At 37.1% G+C, this 24,036-nt stretch overlaps 1 protein-coding gene across 2 annotated transcripts in view; it reads left to right on the top strand.

Moving 5' to 3' along the window:
* The window catches only part of HACD2 (3-hydroxyacyl-CoA dehydratase 2), an 89,622-nt gene that overhangs the window by 51,828 nt on the left and 13,758 nt on the right, over positions 1-24,036 (top strand). Inside the window, exon 3 of one of the 2 annotated variants that reach the window (XM_084231289.1) lies at positions 9,364-9,486. In XM_084231289.1, the coding sequence (XP_084087415.1) occupies positions 9,364-9,486 (123 nt within the window). The remainder of the gene's footprint in view (positions 1-9,363; positions 9,487-24,036) is intronic. The other variant, XM_084231290.1, reaches the window with a different exon arrangement.

The raw sequence follows: 24,036 nt of genomic DNA, 5'->3' as shown, positions 1-24,036 counted from the left end.
TAAGTTTACTGCTAGTGGGTATCACTGGATTGGCCTCTCATGCACATCTTTGCAGAATGCATTGCCCCATTTTGGGAAAGTTTTGCACTTACAGGAAAAAATTTAATTCTATAATAACTGCACATTTCTTCCCAATGCTAGATACATGAAGCATCATCATACTTGATTTCTTATATTTCTTTTTTATAAACTCTTCAGTTTCATAAAAAATAATCATGAATGTACTTAGTAACACTATTCTTTTAGCACAAAAAATGTCCCTTGCATCTTTTAGAAATGCCAACCTCAAATCCAGACACTGCATAAAAATAACATAATTTTGCTATTGATTTCAGTGTAAGAAATCAATTCTTTTGTCAGAGCTCAATAAAGTAAGTGTGGTTATATAAAATATATTGAAAATTGCACTTGGGGTGGGGATATCAGGTATTGCAAACCCAAGAGGGTTGGTTAGTTTTCTGTTTTGGAAGAAAAAGAAAAGAGAATTACCCTTCTGTCAGTCCTTCTTTAAAAAAAAAAAAAAAAAGACAGTCTTCTTTAAGTCTCATCCTCCCACCAGTCTCTTCATTTTAGTCAGAAATATTTTCTATTTCCCTAAGATTAGCTTGTACTCGAAAAGAAAATATTTAAGAAAATTTGTGTTTAAGATTGGAATTAGTTCAGCTTCAGAATTATATTTTTGTTGTTGCCAAATGTTCCATTTCTGATTAAGGATATTGATTTTATTAATTTTGAAATATTAATTCACATTATTTTTAAGGAATTCAGGCAATTTGGAAAAGTACAAAGAGTAAAATCTAAACATCACTCCAAATTCTACCAGTAGAACTAATCTTTATTAATATGAGGAAGAGACAGTAGATGGATGCTTCCATCAAGATATATAGCTTATATATGCTATTTTTCATTGAAATCATTGAGTTCATTAAAATAAATAAATTATAAAACTTTCTTTACCATGAGGGAGAGATTATTTACTAAAAGACCCCTCAGTCTTTAACAAAAAAGATTATGAAGAATTTAGATAGGAATTATATTTAATTATATTTCAGTTTTAGGCACTATTTCTCTATTAAGGATATAATAAGAAAGGAATATCTTTTAGTTCTATTATTAAATTTAGTATTGTCATACTTTCTCTCCTGTCTTCTTCCCTGCCTCCTATCTTTAAAAAAAATTTTTAGCTTTATTTATTTATTTATATAAGAACCGGGGTACAGGCCAGATGCTTGGGAGGGTGAGAGGATTCACCAGAGACAGAGCAGGAAACAGAACAGGCAGACGGACGAAATACACTGCTGAGGGGAGCAGCGGGCGAGGCAGGAGAGGTCTGCTGTGCAGTGTGGGACCCTTGCCAGCCGGCCGGGATCGAACCAGCGCTGCAGAGTCTGCCGACAGCTTCACAGTATGGCGCTCAACCGCCTGCCAGGGGAGGCCCCTATCTTAAAATTTTGTTACTAAGTTGTTATTTCAGTTTTTAAGCATTTACATGATGTTCTTCAACCATAATTATTACCATAATTTAGTCTTAGTGTTCTATTTGAGTAGATTTATCACCTACTATAGGCTTTTTCACTGTGACGTCTCCATTTCCTGAGTTCTTAATTTTCATTTACCTCTTGTTTGACTGAATTTGTGACAGCATATACTTCTTAAGGTTGGTGGCATAGGCATTATGTGCCAAATTCTTTCAGATTTAGTGACCTATACCTTTTACTACTACACTAAAATGACGTCTTGGCTGGGTATAACATTCTTGAACATACTTTCTTTCCCTTGGACTTCTGTAGTGTTGCTTCATTATCTTCTGACACTGAATATTGTTGTGGAGAAGTCTGGAGCTAGACTGATTTTCTTACCAGTTTATAGGTAACTAGGTTTTTTTGTTTAGATACCCGAAGTATTATATTTGTAACCAAGAAATTTCTCAGTTGCAGTCATTAATTGTTAGTAGTTGCTTTCTGTAACACAATATATATTTTTTTAAATATTTACTTGTTTATACAAGCACTGGGGTTCAGGCCAGAGGTGTGGGAGGGTGAGAGAATCCACCAGAGACAGAGCAGGGAGCAGAACAGGCAGAAGAACTGAAATACACTGCTGAGGGGAGCAGCGGGTGAGACAGGAGAGGTCTGCTGTGCCATGTGGGAATCTCCCTGGCCGGCAGGAATCGAATCGGAGCTGCAGAGACTGCGTACAGCCTCACAACGCTGCGCTCAACCCGCTGCGCCACCGGGGAGGCCCAAGGAACACAATATATTTTTCTATACACATTTAATTCTTTCGTTTTAGGGAAATTTCCTGGACTATGTGCCCTTGAGTACTTTTTTATTCCATATTTTGGATTTTCTACTTTGGGGATAACAATTATCCTTGTATTGGATTGTCTTCTTCATGCTTGCTTTCCTCTAATCACTTTAATTTTTGACTTCTCCCTAGATAACAATGCATGCATTATTTTTATTTCTTTTTTCCCCCTGCCTTGTGTTTGAATTCTTGCCATACCCATTCATCTTGCTTAAGTATGAGCAGTTCTGTCCAGCCATTTTATTTGTTCTGATATAGGTATTAGTGAATTATCTCTGACTGCATTGTTTTCCCTCAAAACTACAGTTTAAGGATTGAAATCTTCCTTCTCATGTTTTACTGTACTCCAAGGACATAGGGGTGGGACTAAAAGAATGCATAGGTATTAAAATGTAAACCCAACATAATCAAAACAGTATATACACACAGAAAAGAAGAAGAATCCTCAGAATATTTTTAGAGGAAGAAAAGCAGGGTATAGAATGTGTATAAAATACTGCCATTATATTTTTAAAAATGTATAAATATATCTTTATATATTCTGTATGTACTTGCTTTTATATACCTAAAATGTATTTTTATACTTAAAAAATGTGAATGAATTACTTATTTTAAAGCATGGACACTTCCTTCTCTTCTGACATTTTATTGCTCCTTTCTGGGATTCCTCCACCTTATAAAAAGCATGTCCTATTTGCAGAGAGAATTTTGTACCAGTTGTTCAATTCAATATGGGGCCTGAAAGGCTTACCATCTATGCGACTGCTCCCAATTAAGTCACATTCCACAACTTAATCATCACTCTCCAGTTCTATGAGACCCATGCTCTAGTCAGATATGTGTGTTGCTCTCCAAATCTGGGCTTGTTAGTGAAAATTCTCAGAATTTCATTGCTACACTAAGGACACTTTTGGGAAAGGGAGCAAGGTAGGAGGTGTGCAATAATCTTTGTTTGGGTAACCCTCTTAAAAATATGACAAAGTCATATGTCATAAAGTGTACCCTAGTCTTTAGTGGGTCCCATTGGTGACTTTTGCTACTGTGTAGTATTATTTTTAGTTCAGAGGATTTGATATTTGGGTAGGAAGAGTCTGTCATTTAATTTTTGGTGCCAACTTAGTGTTTCCTGCCTTGTTTGATCTGATCTCCCATTACCTGCTGCAGACAGGAGCAGCCCCTGATATCAATTACCCATGTATTCCTTGATAGTTGTTAGCTGAACACCTGAACACGATGCTACTCTGCTCCCAAACCTGCTGACCTTTCTTATACCTAACTTTCAACTTGACCTGATGTATACAGCCAGTCTCCCCACCCCACTACCCTGCTCCATCTGAGGGTTACATTGGGCAGCAGGCATTTTCTTTGCTGCCCAGCTTGGCACAGCTCAGCAGTGTTGGTAGTCCTCAGAGCACCCTGATTCTGGAAAAACAAGAAACTAGGTTTCCTTTACGCAACTTTTGCCGTGTAGGTGTGTGTGCACACACATGCCCACATAAATGGATTTCTTTTGTTTGCCAGTGTTTCTGCTTCATGGTTATTTCTCAAGTTACGACTTTCCCTTGCCAGAGATTTCTTTCTGAAACCACGAAGTGATCTTACTTTCTATCTACGAAGGTTTATATCACATCCAGGGAAAAGTGCAGGCAGAACTATCCCAAAAGCAAGCCATTATACCTTGAGAATGTAAGTTCATGAGGGTAGAAACATTGTCTCATTCATTGTTGATTTTTAGCATGGAAAACAATATCTGATACAAAGTATTCCAAAAGTAATTTTGAAATTAAATTAACAAATAATAGATGCCTAGTAGTTTTTGAAAACTTATTGATAAAATTGTAGAATCTCTTTGTCATCTGAAAGCAACCAATATAAGTAATCAACAACAACCAAAAAGTGGAGGTCATTATTAACATGCTATGTCATTGTGTAGGGGTAGTGGTATAATAAATACAGACACAGTAGGAGTGACAATAAGAAGTCTAGAAAGGAAAAAGGGCTTGGGTCTATCTTCCCAGCAGTCCTTATTCCCCAAGGATTTGTGGCAATTTATACACAAAATACAATAGTACACTTCATATTTGGCTGGAAACTTTCTGATTACCAAGTTGAAAAGGGCAACCAAGTTATATAATTCTTACCATTATAGGAGCAAACATTTCTTAACATTAAGTTCTAAAACAAATTTCCCACCTGGGGCTTTATGTAAAGGGCATTGAGCAACAGGGTGAATATTATGCCGCATACCACTTCTCCAGCAAATGATGTAATTTTTTAAGTTTCTTATGAAACCCACCCAATGACATTAAAACCCAGCTCAGCAATGTCAAGTCTGCTTGTAGCCAAGATCGTATGTTCTATATATGTGGTCTTCTGTTGTTTTCCTGCCTTGACTCCAAGGGTAGAGTTCCTGGCCCTCATGTGGTCTTCTTTATGTAAGGGTCACTTCCTGCTGGCCTTCTTATGGATTGGTAGAGCAGGCTGATTGAGACTGGGTTGTTATACTAGTGCCTAAACTGCCATTTGCCAGGTGGCTGGTTGAAGTAAGTGCATAAGCTATGGAAACTAAATCAGAGTTGGTATGAACATCATCATTTGGGGAATATTGAGGTGGCTAACTAGGGTAGATTCCCTAGATAGGGCATCTGTGCAACAAATTAGAACCCATTGATTGGTTTATATTTCCTAATAAGATTTTAATTTACTGCCAAGGATGTGCTAGAGAGCAGACATACTTGTATACTGCGGGTAGAGTATTTATTGATACAGACTTTTTGGAAGTAGTTTCAGGGCATTTTAATAAATCAAAATATTGGTTTAAAAGTATTATACCATTTGACCTAGTAGTTCTACTTCTGGAAACTGTCTTATTTAAAGGAAATTAACCTTTTTTTTAAAAAGTCAATGCCTCAAAAAAAGTGTTATTTGTAATATTTCATTTCTTCATTTATAATAAGTGTAAAAAATGGAAAAATTTCTAGATCTTACAGAAGGAGAATAGATAAACAAATGTATTCCAGTCAAAGAAATATTATGACTCATTAAAATATTTTGAAGTATATGTTGTAAGTAGAAAATTTCTTAAAATGTTAAATGAGAAACAAATGATAGAGTGTAAACAATAGAAGTTGAACTTTATTTAAACATCTATTTAGAAGAAAAAACTGGTTGGAAATATATCAAAAGAGTAGATCTTTGTTTTTGGATACTTATTTTTAAGAGAAACAATCTGACAATTTTTAGCACTATAAATCTTAATATTCCCTAGAAAAGAGAGCTTTATAGTAGAGAAAGGGTAATTAACCTGTGCTCAACTAAATTGCCATAGTCATCTCCCAGAACTCCCAAATCCCTCTTGTTTGAAGTCATACATTCTGATTTTGATGCCAGGAAAAAAGTATCACTAGATGAGAGTCTCTAAAATCCTAATTATTCAGCTATTGTAAAGGCTGGGCCTCTATTATAAGTGAATAAACCAACATTTTGGTTTATAAACTAGTCTTCAATGGATTTGATTAGTATGAGTCAGTCTTTTAAGAGCCTGTTTCTTGCTCATGATTGGAATAAGATTAAGTTTTGAACTCAGAAATCTGAGGTCCAGATCCTGAACATGTTGATTCCCATCAAAATGCAGCAGCAACCTTGGAGCATTGCTCAAACCATTAGCAGTCTAACTAGCCCATTATTTTTGTGGCGAATGAAGAGAGAGGAAAAGTATATGTGCTGAGTAGATCTTTGGATTTTAAAAAAGGAGCTAGAAATGGTGGTTAATAAGCAGCAAATGCTTAACTCATTTAGGAGAGCTTCCAATTATCTCTTTTAGTTTTTCTTATTTGAAATGTGACCTCCCTAACGTAATTAATGTAACATTTCACTTAGCTTCTTTAGTAGTATTACGAATTATATCACCAGGCTTTATACCTTATTCATACATTTATCTTTTTACTAACAGCTTTATTCATATATTATTTCTAATGTTCTGTTAGAACCTATGTGGACATACCACCTTTTATTTATTCATCTGTTAATGGACATGCTGATTGTTCCCACTTTGGAGCTAATATGAATACCTCTGTGAACATTCATGTGCAAGTTTTTGTGTGGGCATATGTTTTCATTTATATTAAGACTATATACACCTGCATCATAAAATTTGATTTTGTATTTAACATTTTAAGGCACTGCCAGACTTTTCCAGTGTAGCTCCATCATTTTCTAATACCATCAACTGTGTATGAGTGTCCTCTACATGCTCACCAACACTTGTTATTTTGTCTTTTAGATTATAATCATCCTAGTGTGTGTGAAGTATATCTGTTTATGATTTTGATTTGCATTTCTCTGACAGCTAACGTTGAGCATCTTTTCATATGCTATTCAGTCATTTGCATATTTTCTTTGGAAAAACATCTATTTAAGTGCTTTGCCCACTTTTTAATTTGGGTGTCTTCTATTGAATTATAAGAGTTATTTATATATTTTGGATGTTAAGTCCTTTATTGCATATGACTTGCAAATATTTTCTCCTATCTGTGAGTTATCTTTTCACTTTCTTAATAGTGTCCTTTGAAGCACATAAGTTTTTAATTTTGATGAAGGCCAGTTTACTTTTTCTTGTGCTTTTAGGGTCATACGTAATAAACTATTGCCTAATCCTTGCCAACAAAGATTTACATCTGTGGGGTTGTTTTTTTGTTTTTTTTTTTTTTAGTTTTATGGTTTCAACTCTTACATTTACATCTTGATCCATTTTGAGTTAATTTTTGTACCTGATATAAGGAAGTGTTCCAACTCCAGTCTCTTATATGTGGCTATTCAATTGTCTCAGGACCATTTATTGAAAATCAAGTGACTGTAAATGTGAAGGCTGATTTCTGGAATCCCACTTCTATTCCATTCATATAAATGTCCCAGACATTTCTATTTTTTTCTTTCATTCATTCTACAGATATTTATTGAGCATCTTTATATGCCATGCATCATGCTCAGTGTGTCCTTACTTGCTTTGAGAAACCAAACCATTCCTCTTTGAAGCCCAACTCTTTAAGAAACTCATGCTAATAAAATATAGGATCTTTTTTTCTTAATGAGATATAAAGTGAATACCTTTCATAGCCAACCCAATGGAGGCAATTTTAGTTTTTTCTGATTTGTACACAGTCTTTTGGCAAGTTTTAGTTTGTCAAACTACATAAATGTTCAGAAGTTTGAGTGCATTTTAGAGGGCTTGGGAGAATGAAAATTGTTCTGGGATAGTCCAGTGAGTATTTTGAAGATGAGGTTATTTTAAGTGGGGTGAGGATTTAGAAATCGTGGTAAGGGCCTCCTGACAGGTGTGGAGTAGCCCATGTGCAACTTGAGAGGTCTAGGGAGTTAGTAAGTGTAGTTGCTGGCAGCAGTAAGGCCAGAGACAAAAATGAAAGAGATGAGGAGGAAGGGGGCTCTACAGAATTAAATAATCATAGTTCTGCTTTTAGACCTTATCTGAGTAGTTGTAATTCCCTGCTACTAAAGTATGATGAAATGATGTTTACAGGTGATGGCTTATTGCTAAGTTTAAGATAAGTTAAAGGAGTCATTAATTTCATGTAATAGTGGTAACTTGTTTCTAGGTAGATATTGTGGTTGTAGAAATTGAAGGGAGAGGCCAAAGATATGTAAGTTTAGCAGAACTTACTGATTATCTAAAATAATTAAAGTTGATATCCAGTGTTATAATTTGAGGGCATTGGGAAGATAATTATACCAAAGTTTACTATGTTAAACAAAGAAAAAAAGAAACGTTTATCAGGATAAATATTAATTTTGTTCTACTTGTTGGCAAAATCTTCAATTGGATTATAAAAGATACCAATTTAACCTGATAGTATATCAAGTCTGATTCTCAGGACTTGCTTATTCATCTTTGAAACCCTCATTGTAAAATGAACTTTCAGTGTCTAGTTTTAAAAGTTAAGCAGCAGTTTTGTTTTTCTGTGTGCATAGTAAGTATAAAACATATTGTACTTGGTCAGTGATTTTGAAAGGCTTAAGAAGGGTAACAGATTGCATGGTTTGCTACCACCATTAATAATATTATTGTTCTTTTTTTGGCATTTGGGTTATTTCCAAGTCTTTCCCATTATAAATAGTGCTGCAATAAACATATGGGTGCAGATATCCTTTTGAATTAAAGTTTTTTAGTCCTTTGGGTAGATCCTTAGGCGTGGAATTGCTGGGTCATATGGTTGTTCCATATTTAGTCGTTTGAGGAGCCTCCACACAGCTTTCCATAGTGAGAATTCCTTTCTCACCAAATCCTCGCCAACATTTGTTGTTGCTAGTTTTTTTAATATGTGCCATTCTTACTGGTGTAAGGTGGTATCTCACTGTCAAAAAGATGTAGTACATTATGTATATAATGGAATACTATTCAGCAATCAAAAAAGATAAACAAATGTCATTTGTAGCAATGTGGATGGAGCTAGAAGGGTTTATGCTCAGTGAAATAAGTCAGAAGGAAAAAGAAAAATATTGGATGGTTTCACATATAGGAGGAATATAGGGGAACCAAATAAAGGATCAGGGAAAAATAATAACAATTATAAATAAAACAAAACAAAAATAAACAGACAACTATAAATCAGAGACATTTTGCAGGAGAGGGGGAACCTGAGATACTGAGATGGGGGCAGGAGGAGCACAAGGGACTATGGTGAGGGAGCACGGGTGAATTGCTGGTAGAAATTCTATGGGGACTACACCTAAGAAAAGAAAGCAAACACTGTAAGAAAAAAAAAAAAGAATGAACACTGATGTAAAATTAAAAAAATAATAATGTTCTTCGGAAGGAAAAGTTTTTAATATTGACAACATTGAGAGACATAGTCTACATCACTATAGATGATATATAGACAATATATAATATATGATAGACTATATATATAGAGAGAGACAGAGAGAAAGAGAGAGAGACAGTATATATAGATAAGTTTTAGTTACTCAAGTTGATTTTGGCTCTAAACACTAAAATTTGAATGTTTTAGAAATTTTATTACATGTCAAAACTTAGTATAGTGCATTTATTTACCAATTCTAAATTTTCTTTCAGGAATTGTTCCATCTTCTGTTGTCCTGACTTCTTTCCAGGTGATGTCAAGAGTTTTTCTAATATGGGCAGTAACACATAGCGTCAAAGAGGTAAGCACTTACCTAGACTAAAAATAATATCAGCATTAACAAATGCTAGTCAGTTTTTCTTATATGTGTGTTAAGGCTAAAGAGAGAACTCCAGTTCATATTACTCTAGACAGATAAAGCTCACATGCACTATAGGAATTGAGTTACTAGTGGAAAACATACCCTAAATATGCGGTGTTATAAATAGAAGACTGATTCTGCAATCTAGTCCTATAATCTTAGTTGGGGATTCGGATGGTATAGATATTGTCTGCAACTCACTTCTACTTTCCTGGTAACTTATTTGTATCTAGCACAGTAAACTCTGGACATGTGCATCTTTGTAGTGTGACTTCTAAGGAAGTGGAGCTATTGATTCATTCCCAGAGCAGTCAAATCATTATAGGACCAGGAAAATAAAGGATTAATGGGCTTGCCAATTGTACTGAGTCTAGTGGTTTTGGGAAATGAGGCTAAGGGCCTCGGATGGTAGATAGGGGGAGAAAGATATCTTTACCACAGGCCCGAGTCTAAGGCTATCAATTGTTTCTGGCTGATGTCACCTTGAAGTAGAGTACCTGTATCTACAGGAAGATTCTTTTTTCAGTTTTTTTTTTTCCCAATAACTTATTGTCAACATTGTTGGATGCTTTGGGACTTGTGAAATGTGCTTATACATTAGCATTATTCTGGTGTTTTCTTTGTCTTCTGTTCTTCTAAAATCCCTGTCAAAACATTTTGTTTTTCAGGATTTATTTTGACAGTTTCATTTGTATTTCAACTAATGAGGTTTTTTTTTTTTTTTTTTTTTTTAAGATTTATTTATTCATGCATACAAGAGCTGGGGTACAGGCCAGAAGTTTGGAGGGTGAGAGGATTCACCAGAGACAGAGTGGGGAACAGAACAGGCAGACTGACTGAAACACACTGCTGAGGGGAACAGCGGGCGAGACAGGAGAGGTCTACTGCACCATTTGGGTTGTTCCCTGGCCGGCCAGGGATCAAATTTGTGCTGCAGAGGCTGCGGATTGCTTCATAGTGCAGTGCTTAACCCCCTGCGCCATCAGGGAGGCCCTAATGAGGGTTGTTTTTTTTTTTAACTTTTTATTGGTGTATCATATACATACAGAAAAATGTATGTGGCTGATGAACTTTTAACCAAAGCTGATTAGGCTGAGATATTATTTTTGTTACATACACTACATTGGTATTTGCATAGCCACAGGTTGGTATTGTGTTTTCCTTTGTTTTAACAGTCTCTCATGCTTAGATGTCCACCATTTCAGAGGTCCATTTGCAACTCTGCTATATTTTGGGGTATGATACTCAATTTGCCCCTCCAGCTTCCCAACAGTAAATGTCATATATCTTAATATGTGATATAAACCGTATATTAAACTGTAAACCATAATGGCATTAAATAAAAACCATTATGGCAAAAAACTGCAGATTACCAGTGTTCTTAAACACTGATTACAAGCTTTTTGTAAGCATCTTTCAAAGAAGTTGGCAAGAATGTCAGATAATCACAAAGCCCAGCAGCATTCCAAAAAGAGGTGGCAAAGAACTGTCTGGTGAAATCACAAGAACTCACAGACCATCCCAAAGGAATGTGGGAAAATACCCCTTTCTCTAGTGGTGGCAAAGGGTGAGAAAGAAAGGAGAAAAGACCCAGTGCTCCAGAGCGAACTATTTTATGCAAATTACCCCTAGTAAAGAGCAGAAGGTACTACTGCATCAGAACTGCTTTCTCACGCTTCGAAAATATGATGTGAATGCATCCTTATTTTCCTTGTGCTGGCCATGCTTTTTTTATACCATGTATAGTTGAAAACCCCCATCTCAGGCCTGGAAGTACTTTTCCTCTTGTACAGTCCTGTCACAGAGCAGGCATGCTGAGATCTGAATTTCCAGTCGGTTCATTTATATGTGAAATGCACACATCAGCCATGGACCCAGGCTGCTTGTCCGCAGATCTTTGCCCATCTGCTTCTCTATTTTTTAGCGCTCAAGTGCTCTGTGATGAATTCCTTCAATTAATTGGCCTTCTTGAAAGTTCCAAGACTGTTTTTCATTTTGAGGGTTAAGGACTATTTGACAAAATTACCCAGAAAGCTTATTATAAATGCACATTCCAGGTCTCACCCCACACTTAATGTAAAATCTCTAGGAATAGAGCCAGAGAAGTGTCATTATTATTAAGCTCCTGAGATAATTTTATGAATTCCAAAGTTTGAGAAATACTCTAAGATACTGTATGTTGTGCTGTATTTTTTATTTGACCTCCTTAATTTTACTTCACATTTCTACTAAATTTACTTTAAGGTTAACCAAGTCTCATCATTTCTTTCCCAACTCCAAGAGCCCATGGTTCCATTCTTGAAGAATGAAAGCCTTAGCATTGCTTACACTGCTAACAAAAGGATCTTTTGAGTTTCTGTTGCCTTCTCTAAAATCCAGTATCTACTGAACTAAGGCTCGTGTGTAGGTCAGAGGAAGCCTGAGGGCCCCCTTGATCGCAAAGGCCAATCTGGAAAACACAGCATTGAAGAAGCAAAAACCCCCTTTCTTTTCTTTCTTTTTTTAAGAAAGGCATGAGGAAGCCACTTCCTTCTCTGCAGGATGGGCTTGTAGGAAAGGGCACTGTCCTGGGCAGGTGCTTCTCATTGTTTGGCCAGAGCTATGGGGGGGTGGGGGGAGGGGTGTCATTTAAGTGGTCAGTTCTACCCGAGGACATGCTATGCGTGTCCTGGGATTTCTCAATGTATGCTATCTTTCTTGGGCAGTTTTATTGTTTTATAAGAATCTGAACTCAGTATTCGAGAGCATGGAGGCTTAGCACCCATGACTTAACGGGAGCGGTTGATGAGTGTTGACTTTGTCATTTCCCTTGTGGCCGGAAAAGCTCTTCAACTTTGTTTTTCTCATTGTAAAATGGCAATGCTAGTACCTACCCTGCCTATGTCTTTGTGCAGATAAGATGAGACTACATTCAAGCAAGGCAGTAATAATCAGAAGTCAGGCTCTCAAGCATGCAATTTTTCTGTGGAGCAGCTTCAGAAATCCCATATGCTACTTTCTTCATGGAGGAACACAGTTTTCTTTTTCTTCTCTTTTCTCTACTTTTTCACTGTGGTGGCTAAAATGCTAGGTGAGGTTCTATCTTATCTTCCATTTTCCTGTCCCTGTTTCTCTTCTATGCTGGGTTCTCCAGCCAGGTTCACAGTGTGCTCATGCTCTCTGCTACCTAAAGCTGCTTCTCTTGTTAGCGTGTTTCCTGTGGTCCACACTTTCTGTTCCTCATGACAGTACATGAACCTGTCATTTCAGTGAGGCAGGAAGAGCACCTTCTTATCCCCATCACTCAGATGAGGAGCTGAGACTCTGGGTCTGGACACATCATTTCCTCTGGGGCACTGTGTTTGGACTAGAAGCCATGCTGCTTCCTTCCAGCCCAATGGCCTTTCCACAGTGGCATTCCAGCTCAGTTAGCCAAGGCCACTGAGGTACATTCAGTATCATTTGGCCCTCTTGAATGCCTCATGTCTAAAATTCTCCACCCTATTTAATCTATTTCCTTACAGATTTCTATTTTAAATATTTCTGTAGGTGGATTTACATCACCTTCACTTTTAAAATTAGCACCTCTCCTAAAGGTAGAAAAACCTCGTTATTTGATTGCTAATCAGACACTGTCAAACTTTAAACGACTCCTAGATAAATGCAGCAGTACTTTAATGCCACTTCTACATCTGTTAATAATGGACCCTTAAAGATTGTATTACTCTTCTCATAGCTAGAAGGTTCATTTTGCCTTTAACTGTGATATTTAACATTGGTGATTTGGGGAAAATCAGATTCTTTTCTCCTCAGTGTTTTTCTATTGGCCCTTTTCCAACATGTTCTTGAACTTGAAATATTTTATTTTAAAATATTTAGAGCCTTTCAACTTCAGCATAATCTTACTTCTGACATTCCACATGGTGTCTTTCTCCCCTTGCCTTCATTCTTATTCATCCCTTGAAAAACTCCACTAGAACTCCTTTTTGTTTGAGATATAATACACTTTGATGGTATAGTTCTTTGATAATGAAATCAGTTATTTAAAAAACCAATAAAACATCATAAACTGTACAGCCAATATTGCCATATCTTCCTCCAGAACATACCCCCTTTTGTGAATTAATAGCTGAATATGTTCCAAGTTCAGTAGAATCAGGAAATTGTTTTCATTTGTCTTTAATGTTAATCTTTTTCTTCTCTAGGCTGTCCTCACCCACTTCCTGCACCCTCCTCCACATGGTGACCCTGCCCCACAAATACCCCTACACTTGAAGCTTCTCAGGACCTCTGTCAACCACCCTTCCAAGTTGTCAGTTCCAGAATGAGAGGGAGCAGTTATACCAGGCAAACTGCCAGGAAAGCTGCACAGTTTTCTTCATTTTGGGAAATCTCAGTCGGGGAGGAGAGACCAGAGCCTGATTTATCAGCCCCCAAAGAAGTTCCCACTGTCATGAGGTTGTCCTAGGACCCAGAGTTGGGCCCGCCACGGTCCGTTCCAGACTGTCCTGGCCAACTTGAACATCAGTGCCTTCTTCCTTTCCCTCAGTCCCAGAACTTCCAGATCTTAGGTTCTCCTATGTATTTTTACAGTTGTCAGTCTCTTAAAATATTGTGTTACTCCCACCCCCGCTTAATTGATGTTGTAGATACATCACTGGGGTCTCCTACGTTGCTCTCATTTTTCATCATGAAACTTCTGACAAAGACTCTTACTGTTGGAACACATCTACAAGCAGAAGACATTTCTATATGGGTACTATCTTAGTGTATGTATTTTTCCTCCTCATAAATGTAGGAAGCTTGTTGAGAGGCAAATCTGGCTACTTGTAATCCTGAAATTAACAAAAGATGCTTGACTTTTGACATTAGGAATCTGTCATGATAATGGAATGAGAGTAAAGGAAGAAAAAAAGTATAAACATGGTCATAAAATAGTAGTTTCCCAAATAAGCTCATAAAATAAACTCATTTCATACTGTAAAAGTGAGAAAGCCGCTAGCTGAAAGCCTTAGTGGTATCAGCTTGGCCACATGTCATCAACTTGAATTAAAGAATAACATGAGGAAAGAAAGCTCTTTCTTGCAGTGTTATGCTGTCCAGGTGTTTTGTCAGCAGAGAGTTACTCACGAATGATTCTGGCATTCAAACCAGTTTCATCCGAGGTTTTTAAGTGAAACACGATGCTTATTTAGACTGTTCAAGCCTAGAAAGCAACGTTTTGGTCATCTGTAGTGATGAAAGGATATTGGTTGTCAATATTTTTCTTTTGAGTATTTCCTCTGTCCTGGTACTATCCATTAGAACTTTCTGCAATGGTGGAAATGTGGTATATCTGCACTGTTCAATACAGTAGCTATTATACTATATGTGAACACATATTGAACATTTAAAATGAGGTTAGTATGACTGAGGAACTGGATTTTAATTTAATTTCCAGTAACCACATATGACTGGAGGTTACCATATTGGACAGTGCAGCTGTGATGTGCAGTATGACAATTATTTACTATTCTGCTTATTTAGTCAGTTGGGTTTTCATATTCTTATCTCATACATATGTATGCATGACTCTGATTTTTAAAATATAGTCAAAGGAAATTTATAGGATATACTTGGTATGCTGTATTCTTTAAATCCAGGGCTGTTGTGGGTTTTTTTTTTCCACTACTCTAGATTTATAAACATCCTAATTGCAAGTGTGGGAAACTGTGGATGGTATTTTCATCCGTGGCAAAGGTAGCAGGTGATTAGCTGATGAGGCACAAGGCCATATGCCTGCAGATCGGCCTCTGTGGCAGATTAACTGTGATAACTTGTCCCAGGTTTGCCCTTGTTGAAATCCATTTTACAGGCCTTTTCTCTCCTATTTGAGTTAAAAGATGCCATAGAAGTTCAGTCAACATTATTATCCTAATGAGCTCAAAGATCTCATTTCACACTGTAAAAGTGAGATGATTGGCATGCATCGTGAGCATTGCTAAAATATGTCAGCAAAGTCAAGAAAAGTTAAAAATTATTACCTATAAACTGCTTTTAAACAGGTGTGCTCCACAGTACAATGAGTGGCATTTTTAAGCATTGATTAATATTCATTTGAAAACTTTTAATATGTGGGAGGAGGAACTATCTTTCAAATTACCTGCTCCTTTGCCAAAGCAGTCCTTTATATACTGTAGCTTTCTTTTTCAATATAACCTTATTTTAAAGTATGACTATGAAGTATCAGATAGTATAATTAAAAATACATAAATTGATAAGAATACCAGCAGTACAGTCAGTCACCTGACCTGCATGTTGAATGTGGCAGGTAACTGGTCTCATTGGGAACCTTGCCAATGACAGAGCAACCAAAGAAATCACCCCCATTCCCTGCTCCTATGAAATATATATAAAGTGTATTTTAGTGTATTGGGAAGAGAGTCCAATAACCTTTTTTACTTTCCCATATTAAGAAGCCCTGTTTCATCAGGAAGCTTTCACTATAAGCTGTGATGCATTACAGATAAAATAAAGCATATTACTAAGTTGTCTGCATTTTCCAGAAAGAAGGACCCTTTTCAAGTCTGATGTGAAACCCCAGTGCACTTCGGGACTTTGTAAGATGTGACTTGATATATATGTGTGAATGTGTGTGGATGCATGCCGAAGTATGCTTTGCATTTCAGAAGGGGAGAGACTAATTATTGGGCTTGATGCATAGAAGACTTTGGTTTCCTCAGATTGCTGCCACAAACGTTTGTTTTTAACAGGACGAGCATTAGCATCTTCTCCCCTTTACCTTATTCTGCTTTGCAAAAAAATTACCAGAATAAACAAAAACTTGAAAATTCTGCATCCCTTTTACCTTCTGCATTGGTGCTGTCTTGTGTCCTCAGGTTTAAGAAATCATTTGTTGAGATCATTGACCCAGAAAAGTATGTTCAGAGACACAAATGTTAAAAGAATCAACGTCTGGGCACACACCTCTCAGAGGGGCAGTGCTCACTCAGCTAGTGACTGCCAGGTGGACCCATTGTGACACAGTTTGAATTTCTTAAGGCAGAAATCCAGATCTTTTTAACATGAACTCTCCCAATTTTGAAATACTGGCTCATGTATTGTTAAAGCACTGTGCAATCCCAAACAGAACATCTGGACCAAGATGATAGACTACTTGCTGTTTTATTTCTGTTCCAGGAGATGATATTCATAGAACCTCTTACTGAAAGTTTTGCAATTATTGCACTGTAATAGAACAAAAACAAGCATGACATTTCATGCTTTATATTGCCAATTTTATGTTCTTTTGACATTTCCATTACATTTCTGACAATAATAAGTCCTGTCCCCTCTAAGCGTTGGATTGGCAGACTGTGGCATGCCCCAGCTCTCCCCATGGAACCATAGTAACCTGTTGTTGGGAATATTTTTCTCTGAGCTGTCGTTGCTATAGTTAAATGACTGTTGCTTCATGGGTTACTTAGACCAGATCTATATGAACAAAGTTGGGACTAATTGTGACCCCATTCTTGTGTAATCCCTGTGCTTGAGTTGGTTTGAAGGAAGTAGTTGCATGACGACTTTCCAGTTAATAACATCCTCTTTGAAGGTGAGAGAATCAAACAGAATAAAGAAGACTATTGGAAAAGGCTAGCAGCTGGTGACGTCCTTCAGCATCCCAGAGTTGGTAGAAGTATGTTAATCTTCAAATAGAAGGGGACATGGCATCCTTTAAACAACAAAAAGCAGAATAACAATAAAACAAAACATTGTCTTGGCAATTACTCCTGAAAGACAGCTGCCAGTTTGTCTTGAGTCCCCGTAGTGACTCCATCAATAAATAGGAGGAATTTAATAGCTGTTTGTTGAACTGAATTTTTTTCTTTCATGGAATAATAGCAACGGCTAGTAATTAATGGCCAGCACTTTACTAAGCACTTGATATGGTTTTCTAACATAACTATGCAAAGGCAAATACTGCCTCAGTTTCCATATGAAGAAGCTCAGATGAGAGCGCCAGGACATGCAGCCTGGAAGTCTGGAGTCTGTTTGATTCCAGAGTTGCACTTCATTGGAGTAGAGGCTAGGTGTAGTAACCAGCCAGGCTAGTTGAGGAATCTACCACCCTTCTTTCATCTTTTCCAGGAAATGGGCTGACTGTGTGGTAGCCATGAGTTTAGATTAAATGGGAACTTTGTAGCATTCAGATCTGCATGTCTGGTTCTGTCCTAAATGCAGAAATGACTGTGAATTGCTTGATGGCTGCATGCTTATACATTTTTCTTATTGCATGTTTAGAATAGTTGATTTCATGACCAACAGTTGTTTTGGTAAACCAGAACACTGAACTTGGCTGTCACCTACATCAAAAATAGTTGTCCTTAGTTATTATGTTGTAATGGAAAGAATCTTTTAACTGATTTCTTTTGTCATTTTGTCATTGCATATTTTTCTCTTTTTTGAAAGGGAAGAGTGTTAACATTTTTAATAATATAATGTATATTTTCCATAAGAAAGGAATAGTATTTTCTGTTTTGGTTAGTAGTACAATCTATTATGTACTACTATAATAGATTGTTAATACTTCATCAAGAAGAATGCTATATATGTGAAATTTTGTGGAAAAAAAACCCTAATGCTTATTCAAACATCTTTTTTAAAACCACCATATACCATCATTCATTACATTTTAAGTTCTTTCTTACCAACAGTGTAATTCCTTTTAAATAGATAACTAAATGAGTTACATTTCTGTTCAAAAAGGCTTAATAAAATTACCGTAAGCATCAGGAGTGTCTTCAGAATTGTCCTATTCTCCAGCCCAAACCCTTAACCCACTGGGCACCAGCCCTGTGGTCCTCAACCTGGGGACCTGCCCTCATCACCCAAGGCTGCTCCATCCAAGTCAGAACATGCATATGGACCACTGTCTCCTTATTCATTCATTATTATTCACTCAAGAAACTTATTCAGTATCTTCTATGATCCTGGTGTTGTACTAATTTTCAGGATACATGAAAAAAGGAAACCTATGGGTGCTGCCCTCATAGGGCTTCCAGCAGAGTACAGTAGTGGGAACAAGCAGACAGCAAATACCACATAATGAGACATCAGATGTGCAAAGGAAGGACAGGGTGCTGTGGCCACATTTCATGCTTCAGCTGCCCTACTTGCAGGGTCAGACTAGCCTGCTCATTTCCTGAGTTGCTGTCCTCTCTCCCAGCCCCCGTTGTTTCCCATCACGCAGTGCTCTTGGGCATTCAGTGAAGTAATAAATGTAAAGCACTGAGAACAGAGCCTGGTGCTTACCAAGTACCCAGTAAATGCTAGCTACATATTAGCTAGCATCATGTAGCCTAATCTTTTCAAAAAATTTCAGTGACAAATTTCTGTACAACTGTTTTGAATTCTTTTATATATCCTGAGGCTTAAAACATATGTAATTGACTTTTCACATAGAAATTGATTTTTTTATACTTATTAAAAGTTTTACAGTTAGCTGGTAAAAATGTACACATAATTACTTTTATCAGACTTAAGGAATAATTAGCCCTACTAATGGAAGTTATCATTATCTTAATCATCATTATTATCCTAATCTTAGTCATTTATTAAGAACTTGATTTTACCTTATAACTAGGTTAAGCCCTCTTCCAAGCAAGTTTGTGGAACTGCCCTCAGGGTATTTTACAGTCTAACACAGAGTAACTGATGCAAATCAGGGTCAATATTAAATCTATTATTCTTTCTCAAGTTGTCCTCTCAGTGTTCTCTCATGTTTTGTTGTAAATGTCTTTTTTAATGGTTGCAGAATCTACCTCTTTCAGCAGATTTGGAAGTTTCATCAAAAACTATCAAATGATAAGTGTCATTGCTTCTAATTGTGTCCCCAGAATGGTTGCTTAGTATTTAGGTGATTTTTAAAAATAATTTATTTTGAAATAATTTCAAACTTACAAAAACTTTTACAAAATGTTGCCAGTACAAAGAGCTCTCATATCCCCTTCACTCAGCTCTCCCGACTGTTGTCATTTTACTGCATTTGCTCCATTGCCTGTGCTCTCTGTATATATGTATCCATTATCATTCCTCTTCCTCTGAACCATAACAATAGCTGCACGTGATGTCCGGTCACCTCTAAATACTCAAGCCACCCCTAAATATGCAAGTTACTCCTAAATACTCAAGTACACGTTTCAACACTTACATCACCTGCCCACAACTCTAGTCGGGAAGCCAACATTGATATAACACTATCATCATATCTACATCCAACTTTACTAACTTCAAACAATGCTCTTTTTCCCCTCCCTTTCTGGAATGGCAAATACTTACTAAGAAACCTCTCTGTGGTGTGTATTCCTGCCATACATACAAGTATTACATTTGTTTGTCAGATCTCTCAGACCTTCTGCCTGAATAGCTTCTCAGCCTGGCTGTCACTCATGTCCTTGACAGGTTTAAAGAATATAGGCCTAAACTTCTATAGGGAGACCCTCACCCTAAATCCATCCAGTTTTCCTTCCTAACCAGTTCAAGCCATGTGATCTTGGTGAGTGTACCACGGAGACAGTGACATGCTTTTCTCAGGACATGACATGAGGTTGCAGCACCATGATCACCCATCATGCTACTGATAATCCTGACCTCCATCACCTACTCCTAGTGTCTGCCAGCTTTCTTCATCTTCAGGTCACCATTTTCCCCTTTTTAATTGATTTGTACTTGTGGGAATGACTCCTGCCTGTAACAGTCACTTCTCTCATGGTTACCAAGTGATGGTTCTCTGTTTCTGTCATTTAGTATGTGTTTTATTTGGTCTCCTACCATAAAGAATAACTTTCCTTTTCTCCCATATATTTATTCATTTAGTTTATTTATATCCATTTGGACTCATGAATTCCTAAATAATTCAGTAAGTGGATTGTAATCTCTTGCTTCCTTTGATGCTAAAATTATCTGTGATTTTGCCAACTGGAGCTCTTTCTTCTTGTCCTTTTGATTTGCCACTATCCTTTGTTGAACATTTCCTTTCTGACTAAAAAGATTTCCAGACTCATCTCACACTTCTGCCCCAGTCCAGGAATCAGCCATTTTACACAAGGAGCCTAGTTTCTTTCAACAGAAGATGGTATTTAGCTATTTACCAAGAAGAAGGTAGCTGAGGTACTCCTTGTTTCTGGGATGTTACTGCTTCTAGGTCCTCTCAGTAGAGAAAGCTAGGAGATACAGATATGTGTACATAGATAGATAGATAGATAGATAGATAGATAGATAGATAGATAGATAGATAGATAGATAGATAGATAGATAGATAGATAGATTGTATATACATATGCATATCTGAAAGTATATAGCTGTGTGTGTGTGTAATCATGAGTTCATACCAGTTGCTCTAATTAAATCCAACACCTCAGTATTCTTTCTAGCATTCTCCTTCCATGTTTATAAATACCTTTTCCAACAGCAAGAAGCCCATTTTTTTAATTTATAAATTTATTGATTTTTTTTTTTTGCTCAGTTTACTTATTTACTCCATGTAACTGGTTTCCCAGTCACACTATCTGTCTCTTCCACTTCTCACCTCTATGTCTCTTCCCTGCCTCCCTATCCTAAGTTGCCAGGCCTCTGACTCACACCTTTATATAGCTCCCAACCTTCCTTCACTTATCTCATCTGTAAAATGGGGATTCAGTGAGGTGATATATGTATAAGAAAAATGCTTTGTATAGAGTAAGAGTTCAGTAACTGCAGGTATAATTATTTTTACTGCTGTAATTACAGTCATGTGTTGCTTAACATTATTTTGGACAATGATAGACCCCATATATAGAGAGAGGTTCCAATAGACTACACCATCTGGCCTAGGTGTGTGGCGGGCTGCACCATCTAGGTTGGTATAATTATACTCCGTGACATTGCACAGTGATGAAATTGCCAAATGGGGCCTCCCCAGTGGTGCAGCGGTTGAGCACTGGGCTGCGAAGCTGCCTGCAGCCTCTGCAGCGCCAGTTCGATCCCCGGCTGCCGGGGAGGGTCCCACATGGCATGCAGACCTCTCCTGCTGCCCGCTGCTCCCCTCAGCAGTATTTCATCAGTCTGGCTGTTCTGTTCCCACTGGCTCTGGTGAATTCTCTCACACTCCCACGCTTCTGACTATACCCAGTGCTTGTATAAATAAATAAATAAATCTTAAAAAAAAAAATGCAGAGTTTAAAAAAAAAAAGAAATTGCCTAATGGTGTATCCCCATCATTTAGCAGTGTGTGACTATATTTAAAAAAGAGATTATTTTTTAAAATTTTCATGGACAAGGACAGCTCCTCAAAAAGCTAAATATAGAATTACCATATGATCCAGCAATTCCATTTCTAGATATATACCCAAAAGAATTGAAACAGGTACTCAAACAGATGAATGTACACCAATGCAGCATTATTGATTATACCTAAAAAGTGGAAACAGCCTATCAACAGATGACTCAACAAACACAATGTGGAATATACAGACAATATAATATTATTCAGTCTTAAAAAGGAAAGGAAATTCTGATATATACTGCATTCACATGGATGAACCTTGAAGGCATTATGCTAAGTAAAATAGGCCGAACAAAAAAGAACACATTATTCCCCGATTCCACTTAAATGAGGTACCTAAAGTGAGTGAATTCCTAGGAACAGCAGGTAGAATGGAGGCTATGGGGCTAGAAGGAGAGGGAAATAGGGTTATTTACTAAATACTAGAAAGTTACTAGTTGGGATAGTGAAAAGTTCTGGATAATAGTGATAATTTACCACATGGTGAATGTAAGTAATGCTGCCTAAATGACTCCTTAAAAAAATTTAAATTGGTGGTTTTATGCTGTGTATATTTTTACCACTCACATTCACAATAAGACATTACTTATTTTTACATGGCATAAAATGAAAAACTTGCTTATGCCTCTTCTTGTAGGAGTACCTTTTTCTTTGTACTGTCTACAGGTTGTAGATCTATTGATCCCTCTCACAAGCGCACACTGTCTGTCAAAGGAAGGCTGAAGAACGTTTGTAGGTATAAGCAGGAAGGGAAAGTTGGGGTGGGGTGCAGGATTCAAATGGATATAAAACAGGTGGCACCTTAATCTTGAACTTTTGTTACCGTTATTTAAGCCACCCAAGTTATGATATTTTGTTATGGCAGCCCAAACTGACTAAAACAAATATACTCTGCTCAGCTTTGCCAAGAACATGCTCTAGTTCTTGCCTCTAAGATTTTACCAAAATCTTTCCTTTCACGAATGAAAGGACTTTTAAGAAGAATATTTACCATAAAACATGATCCTTCTTTGAAATAACCAGAGTGGTAAACAGCCGCTTCCAAAATGCTGAGAAGAATAGGATTTCTACAATAGCCATTTTCTTCTGTGGCACCATCTGTTTTTCTTTAAATGTAATAAAAATGACAGCTTTTGATGTGCTGATACTCCCTGAGCCTTTTAAAGTCAAACATATGATGCTATTTGTGTGTAAAGGTTTTTCTCTTGCACCCATTTGTTTCTCCAGCTTGAATTTCTGTGTAAACTCCCTTGGCTAAAGTATACAAGCCGCCCACACCCAGCACTTCCTCCCTGGTTTTAGAGCAGGGGGTGGAAACCTGCCTTCTGCAGCATGGAGGGTCCAACAAGCAGCTTGATGAACCAGGCAGAGGAAGATTTCCTAATGGACAGGGCTGCCCCATCCCCTCCTTCATTTGTGCCATGTTGTGAATATGAAACTTGGAGATGTGGCTTCAAGACATTTTTGGCAACCTAACCTAAACCTGCCTTTCTACCTCACTCCCTCCTCCCTTATAAACCTTCAGAATCCTCCTTGTTTCCCTTCTGCCCTTTGCCCTAAATGACCCCCTTTCCTTTAAAAAGTAGTAATACGTATTTTGAGTAAACATCTTTTTTTAAAAAAACTTCATGGAGGTATAACTTATATATCATAAAATTCACCCATTGTAAGTTCATAATTCAACACTTTTTAGTAAATTTACCAAATTGTGCAGCCATCCCATAATCCAGTTTTAGATCATTTCCATCACCACAATATGATCCTTCATGCCCTTTAAAAGTTAATTCCCATTCTCACACCCAGCCTCTGGCAACCACTAAGCTACTCTCTGTCTCTAAATTTGCCGTTTCTGGACATTTCATATTAATGAAATTATTTAATATGTGGTCACTTGCATTTGACTTATTTCACTCAACGTAATGTATTTGAAGTTCATCTATGTTATAGCGTATATTAATATTTCCTTCCTTTGTGTTGCTGAATAGTATGCCATTGTATGGATATTTATCAGATTTTGTTTATCCATTCATTGGTTGCTGGACATTTGGGTTATATTTACTTTTCAGCTATAGCTATAAATATTTGCATGCAGATCTTTGTGTGGACATATTGAACCTCTTATTCTTGATATTTAATAAAATGACATGTCTCTAGTTCTTAATTCAAATGGCAGCTGGGTCAAGCTTTTTGTAATCCTAGTCCTTTGCCCC

This window comes from Talpa europaea (assembly GCF_964194135.1).
Source record: "Talpa europaea genome assembly, chromosome: 4".
Lineage (NCBI taxonomy): Eukaryota > Metazoa > Chordata > Mammalia > Eulipotyphla > Talpidae > Talpa > Talpa europaea.
This window is presented reverse-complemented; position numbering and strand designations above follow the sequence as displayed.